The sequence below is a fragment of the Sus scrofa genome, chromosome 7, assembly GCF_054392235.1.
Source record: "Sus scrofa isolate SSC_HxYL_T2T_F1_AM1 chromosome 7, Sscrofa_HxYL_maternal_Yorkshire_Landrace_v2.0, whole genome shotgun sequence".
NCBI classification, from domain to species: Eukaryota; Metazoa; Chordata; class Mammalia; order Artiodactyla; family Suidae; genus Sus; species Sus scrofa.
This window is the reverse complement of record NC_139389.1, coordinates 24,324,509-24,332,329: the sequence shown is the minus strand read 5'-3', so window position 1 is coordinate 24,332,329 and position 7,821 is coordinate 24,324,509. Positions and strand designations below refer to the sequence as shown.

Here is a 7,821-nt window from a genome sequence, read left to right as displayed (position 1 = left end):
TGAAAGAACAAGAGAAAACCCCTGAAAAAACAACTAATGAGACTGAAATAAACAATCTATTAGATAAAGAATTGAAAGCACCAGTATTAAGAATGTTAACTGAATTAAGGAAAAGAATAGATGAAAACAGTGAGAAGTTTAACAAGGAACTAAAAATTTTTAAAAAGTACCAGTCAGGAGTTCTCTGGTGACCTAGTGGTTAAGGATTTGGGGTTGACCCTGGTGTGGCTCAGGCTTGATCCCTGGCCCAGGAACTTCTGCATGCCATGGGTCAGCCAGAAAAAAGAAAAAAAAAGAACCAGTCAAAACTGAAGAATAACTAAAATGAAAAAAAAAATGAGAAGGAATGAACAGCAGACTAAGTGATAACAGAAGAATGTATAAGTGATCTGAAAGATAGATTAATGGAAATCATCAAATGAGAATAGCAAAAAGAAAAACAAATTTAAAAAAAATGAAAACAATTTAAGGAATCTTTGGGACAACATTAAGGGTACCAATGTTCATCTTACAAGGGTCCCAGACAGAGGAGAGAGCGTATAGAAAATGTAAATGTACACTGAACTACCATATGACCCAGAAGTCCCACTCTTGGGCATATATACGGACAAAACTTTCCTTAAAAAAGACACATGCACCCGTATGTTCATTGCAGCACTATTCACAATAGGCAAGACATGGAAACAACCTAAATGTCCATTGACAGATGATTGGAATAGGAAGATGTGGTATATATACACAATGGAATACTACTCAGCCATAAAAAGAACGAAATAATGCCATTTGCAGCAACATGGATGGAACTAGAGACTCTCATCCTGAGTGAAGTAAGTCAGAAAGAGAAAAGACAAATACCATATGATATCACTTATATCTGGAATCTGATATATGGCACAAATGAACCTTTCCACAGAAAATAACATCCTGGACTTGGAGAACAGACTTGTGGTTGCCAAGGTGGAGGGGGAAGGAGTGGGATGGACTAGGAATCTAGGGTTAATACATGCAATATTTGGGATGGATAAGCAATGAGATCCTGCTGTATAGCACTGGAACTATATCTAGTCACTTGCGATGGAGCATGATGGAGCATAATGTGAGAAAAAGAATGTGTGTGTGTATATATATATATATATATATATGTATTTGTGTGACTTGGTTACTTTGCTGTACAGTAGAAAATTGACAGAACACTGTAAACCAGCTATAATGGAAAAAATAAAAATCATTATTAAAAAAAAAGAAAACGTAAATGTGGAGCTGCATCTTATAACAAGCAGGGCTGGAGCATTCCCTAGGCTCAGATTGGGACATGAGCTTGGAGGACAGGCTTGTGGTACTGGCCAGTTACTCAAGCAGTTTTCAATCCTTCCTCTCCTCATGCTTCAGGAGCAAGTAAGTGTGCATGTGCTCCTCAGAAGTGAAGTCCGGGCCTCCCACAGCCCTTCTGGTAGTCCCACTGGCCCTCCAACCAGCCAAGGGGGGCTTGTCTTCCCTGTGTAGGACCCCAGGGCTGGGGTGCCTAATTTATGGCTGGAACCATTCACTCCCTGGAGAGGATCTCTGCCCATGAAATCTCTCTTTTCCTCAGAGTCCCCTCCCCAGAGGCACAGGTCCTGACCTGATGGTTCTCTTCCATATGGATATTTCTTATAGCCTTCATTGTGCAGAAATCTTTCTCCCAGACTCCAGTTAGTTTTCAGTGAAAACTGTTTCACACGTAGATGTATTTTTGATGTGTTCATTGAGGAAAGGAGTCCCCTATCCTCCTACTCTGCCATGTTGTTCTCCTCCTGTGCATAATTCATTTAATGGGGCTGCAATAAGGAGGATTTTCGATCCGAATGACAACTTCCTCTTCCCTGGTCTTTCTCCTTTGCCATTATATCATGTCAGTAAATAGGTATTCAATACTTTACCCACTTTTTATTTCATTTAAAAAAAATAAATATTCAGGGAGTTCCCGTCGTGGTACAGCAGAAACAAATCCATCTAAGAACCATGAGGTTGCGGGTTCGATCCCTGCCCTTGCTCAGTGGGTTAACGATCCAGCGTTGCCATGAGCTGTGGTGTAGGTCGCAGACCAGCTTGGATCCTGCGTTGCTGTGGCTCTGGCATAGGCCGGTGGCTACAGCTCCGATTAGACCCTGAACCTGGGAACCTCCATATGCCACAAGAGTGGCCCAAGAAATGGCAAAAAGACAAAAAAAAAAAAAAAAATTCTGTACCTTACAGTTTTTCATCATCCTAGCATATATCTTTGACTCTTAGGCTTTCTTTATTACTTTTAATAGAAACTAATGTGCTCTTTGTCACACTCATGTGTAACTATAAAATTATTATGATTTGTTAATTTGAATCTTTTAAAATAACCAGAATAGGAGTTCCCGTCATGGTGCAGTGGAAAGGAATCCAACTAGGAACCATGAGGTTGAGGGTTCGATCCCTGGCCTTGCTCAGTGGGTTAAGGATCCGGCGTTGCTATGAGCTGTGGTGTAGGTCACAGACCCAGCTTAGATCGTGTGTTTTTTTGTGGCTGTGGTGTAGGCCAGCAGCTGTAGCTCCAATTAGATCCCTAGCCTGGAAACCTCCATATACCGTGGGTGCAGCCCTAAAAAGGTAAAAAAAAAAAAAAAAAAAATCAGAATAAGTACTAACTGCTTCTATATAATATATGAAAGCTACTTGTCATTTTCATATTTATTTTTGATTATGAATTTTTAATTCAAACAAAAATTTTAAATCTGAGCATTTCATATTAATAGCCAACAGTGTCAAATATTTGGCTCCACCTGTACATGTCACTTGAATTAATATCACATTGTGCACACAGTCTATGACAGCAGTTATATATGATAGCAGTTATCTATGATAGCAGTTATCTATGATATAGGTTACTCATTATATTCTATATTTATTTTTACTTTTGTTTTTACATTACCTTTTATATATATTCATTTTGCTTCCTAAATGTTCATAATTAACAAAAAAATAGAGACAGACAAGTCCACTGCAATTCCTGAGAGACAGAATCAAACTACTTTCTGACATTCTAGTGAGAAGAAAATATGTCTCCTGGGAAAGAAAGGCATGATAAGGATTCAGAACAGGGGGAAGGAATGAAGTAAAACATATTCATATTCCTTTTTTTCAGATGAGAAAGGTTAAAATATATGTCATATAATCAGCACAGACCTGCATGCTTGTGTGTGAGTGTGTGTGAGTGAGTGTGTGTGTGTGTGTGTGAGTGTGTGTGTGTGTGTGTGTATCTGAGGGCATTGCTGGGAAGGACATAATGCTCCCTCAGGAGACACAATATTCCTGGAATCAGACAAGGTCCTGATGACAACAAAAGCTTCTCAGTGCATAGTCTTAGAAGTGAGGACTGGGGAAATTTACATCCTCTGAATGTGGGGAGGTTATAAGGAGAGCATGCAGACAAAATCAGGGAGTGGCTACTCAGAAGCTAATATCATCTACTTTTTTCCCTCAAAAATTATGATTAAAGGTATGTGATATAAAGGATTTCTTAAGAGGGTTCTATAAGATGGATTAAAGTGTAAAAATAAATAGCTAACACTCAAAGCATTATTCAGTTCTGGACATTATTTTAATCAGTTATTTTCTCCTTCTCTGAAGACTATAAAAATTTACTCAGTTTACCAGTGACCCAGTCAGAAAACTGCTGTAAGTTATTCTAAATTAGTTATTTCCCAGGAAATAGACATATCTCTTATCTTTGGGTAATTGGAAATGCCTCCATTATCCTGTACCTGTTATTTCCATCAAGTGATAAAACAGTTTCTGCTAGCTTATGTTAAGGCATCACTTCGTTAAAATACTAAGTGATGCTGAAATAACTATGGATAAATGGTGGGAAGCAATGGGATATCATCTATGCAATATTTAATGACCAATTTACATAAATTATATCTACTATTCAAGCATTTTGGAAATGATAATTTTAGCATAATGAAGATTAATATTTATTGAGTTTTTATTGTATTCTGGGCACTGTACTAAGTGTTTCAGGTAAAATATCTAATCATTATCTTATGTTTTCCTTTGGCTGATAGGAAATAAACATTTCATTATGAAAAAAGAGATTAAGAAGGGACTGAGTCAGTTAAGAACAGTCCTAATTATGTGGAGCTGACTCCGAATGAATGAATTCTGCTGGATTATTTCCAAAGCAGAGCTGCAGAGAATGTGCATGTCTTGGATCTTGGGCTGGGTAAGGTGACACATGAAGCAAAGCCATGAGCTACTAACTTTATCCTTTCTCCTTCTCGATGTATTTCTTTCAGATATCCAGCTATCATTAAAACTCCATCTCAAGATTTAAACCTGCAGAATCTTGTCAATGTTCAATGACCACTTGACCTTTCATTACACTGAGCAGGAATCTATAAAACAGTTTATCATTGGGCATGAAACGCCTATATCTTTAGATTAACAAAACAGTGCATATTCAGGTGGTGACTGATTCTTAATACAGGTTATTTTTATATAATGGCAATAGCAGACAATATTGTATGCAGAGTCCTATGAGTTTGTAACATGAGACTTCTAAAGGGCAAGGGTTTTTGAGGGTGATAAAGTACACTTTAATTTCTTATTTTGAATTCATCATTGCCTCTACAATGTTGGCACGTTTAACACAAAACGACTCAGCAAGAAAGATGGGAAGGGCTTCATCATCCTTCCTTCATGTGGACATGATAAATCAGAAACTTTAGGTCAAGAAAATATTATCAGATGGGAGACAGAGAATGTTCATGCCAAATTGTACTGCCTGGGATGCTCCTTTCTGCAGACCCCTGACACCTGCTTTGAATATCTCACGCTCTTTCTGTAGGCAATGATTAAAATTAAACATTCTTGGTATGTACACAAAGCTGGCCTCTAGTACATGGATCTCAGGTCAACCAACAAAAGGTCAACAGAGAGCAAATCCAGAAAACAATAGAAAGTGTAATGAAAAAAATCTGATTTTACCTGATGTGAAATTATTCTAAGTGAGAGCGAGGAAGAAGAGAATTTAACATTTGCTTGCTTTCTCACTTCTAATGAGACCTATACATTTACTTCTATAGTATTTAATATTTACTTCTAGACAGAGTATCCTTCTTTGACTGTTTAAATATTTAGAAGCATTCACAGATCTTCACTATCTCAGATATCTCAGTTTTTCAACTGTCTCTGAAGTTTGTGAGGTTTTAAAAAGTACTTACCACAGGACGTCTTTTTAATTCACCCTGCGGGTCTAAGAATATCACATGACTAAGAGCAGGCATCAGCCTTTGTGCAGTCAGCCCACACTGTGGGCCATCCACCAGCAGGTTTCTCTCATTCCCACACCCTCTGACACCAACCCACAGCACAGGCATTTGCTGTCTACAGTCTAAATGGCGAGACATATTTATGAAATGAAATTTTGTGATGTCCCTAGTTAAGAAAGAGTCAGGCATTTGCCTTTGCTGGTTGGAATTTCCGCCTTGTTCCTTCCATCAGAGTCACCGGGGAAACTTGCAATTTGTCCCAGATCCACAAAGACAGAATGAGTAAGATATACGTTTATGTTTTTAACTGACAAAAGGGATGACAATTTCTTCACATCCAGAGTTTTCTATGCAACTGCATAGGCTATGATTGAGAAGTCAGGACATCTAAGAAAATATTTGGGGTTAAAAAAAAATAACTAAACTATTGTCTGTTTTCTTTGCCACAGCCTTAACTGAATTGAGTTGCTATGTGGGAAACGTAGATATTAAATTTTATAATTAAGTCAATCACAGTGCAAGGCAAATGCTTAATAATACTTTAACATAAGTGTAACTGCTTTATAATAAAATACTTGATGTGCGAGCAACTTTTTCAACAGTCATATACGCTGATGGTCCCTGTAATCGTGCAGAGTTGCTACTTCACATTTATGAATTTTGAATCAGTCTACTTCTTTCCATCTTTTTTTACATATTAAATCCAGGACCTACAATAGTAACTGAAAAATACTTTGAAAATACTCTTTGCTCAATAAATAGTGTTTAATAAATGAGTAAAGAAAGCAAGTCAGTGGCTAAAGAATAGGAAAGAAATAGGTAGGTATGGGAGGACCTTTATTTGGTAGTATTTGGCAAATGATAAAAAAAAAGAGAGGAGAAAGAATTTTACTTAATTTTTTTCCATTATATGTCTACTGACCAGATATATTTCTGACAAATCAACCAGGATAATAAACATACAATAGGATTTGGTTTCAAGATGAGGGTAACTTCCAAACTTTGAATTTTAGAATAGCAGAAAAGATATCTATCTCTCTGGCTCACGAGAGTTTGTTAAGAGTAAGAGAAAGATTCATCTTTCCTTCTGAAAGACTCTTGATGATGACCTTGCCTTCTTTTTTTCAGGCATGACCTTCAACTGTTCCTTGTGGCAGGACAACAGCATGTCTGTCAAACGCTTTGCCTTTGCCAGATTCTCTGAGGTCACTGAACAGTGTTTCCTTTTGTTTACCCTCATCCTGCTCATGTTCTTAGCATCACTGACGGGCAATGCTCTCATAGCCACTGCCATCTGGACCAACCCGGTCCTCCACACCCCCATGTACTTCTTCCTGGCCAACCTGTCTCTCTTGGAGATCGGCTACACGTGCTCTGTCATACCCAAGATGCTGCAGAGCCTTGTGAGCGAGGCCCGAGGAATCTCTCGGGAGGGGTGTGCCACACAGATGTTTTTCTTCGCATTTTTTGGTATCAGTGAGTGCTGTCTTTTGGCCGCCATGGCTTTTGACCGCTATATGGCCATATGCTCCCCACTTCACTATGCAACACGAATGAGTCGTGGAGTGTGTGTCCATCTGGCAATGGTTTCTTGGGGAGTGGGATGCATGGTAGGCTTGGGCCAGACCAACTATATTTTCTCCCTGGACTTCTGTGGCCCCTGTGAAATAGACCACTTCTTCTGTGACCTCCTGCCTATTCTGGCACTTGCCTGTGGGGATACCTCCCATAATGAGGCTGCAGTCTTTGCTGTGGCCATCCTTTGCATTTCCAGCCCATTTTTACTCATTGCTTCTTATGGCAGAATTCTAACTGTCGTGCTCAGCATGCCCTCACCTAAGGGTCGCCAAAAAGCTCTTTCCACCTGTTCTTCCCACTTACTTGTAGTAACACTCTTCTATGGCTCAGGATCTGTCACCTACTTGAGACCCAAGGCTAGCCATTCACCAGCAATAGATAAACTCCTAGCCCTCTTCTATACCGTGGTGACATCCATGCTCAACCCCATCATCTACAGTTTACGGAACAAGGAAGTCAAGGCAGCTCTTAGGAGAACTCTAGACAAGAAAAAAGTATTGACTCATAGGTAGATACAAGAAGACGACACAAATTGCTCTTTGAAAAAGATGCACACTCAATCTAAGAGAAAAGAAAAGAAGAGGGAAAGAAAGAAATGTACTTGCCAATCTTTTGTAAAAACCTCCTTTGGATTAATAACTCTTCATATAATAGTGGTAATATGATAAAGAATGGAGAACTGTGACTGCTACTGTGACAACTCATAGTATAGAATGAATAAGTTCTGCCATTCTAACATACAGCATGGTAACTGTAGTTAATAATACTGTATTATATACTTCAAATTTGCTAACAACGTAGATCTTAAGTGTTCTTACCACACACACACACAAAAGACAACTATATGAGGCAATGAATGTGTTACTTAATTGTGGTAATCATTTCACAATGGATACATATATTGAATCCTTACATTATACATTTCAAGTCTTAACTCTTGACAATTTTATTTGTCATGTTT

The 7,821-nt window shown here is 38.4% G+C and overlaps 1 protein-coding gene across 1 annotated transcript; it reads left to right on the top strand.

Annotated features, from left to right (window-relative positions):
- Window positions 1-6,412: 6,412 nt before the first annotated feature.
- On the top strand, window positions 6,413-7,372 carry LOC110259095 (olfactory receptor 10C1-like). The gene has a single exon (XM_084970355.1). It carries the CDS (start codon window positions 6,413-6,415, stop codon window positions 7,370-7,372), a length of 960 nt encoding a protein of 319 aa, XP_084826481.1.
- Window positions 7,373-7,821: the final 449 nt, after the last annotated feature.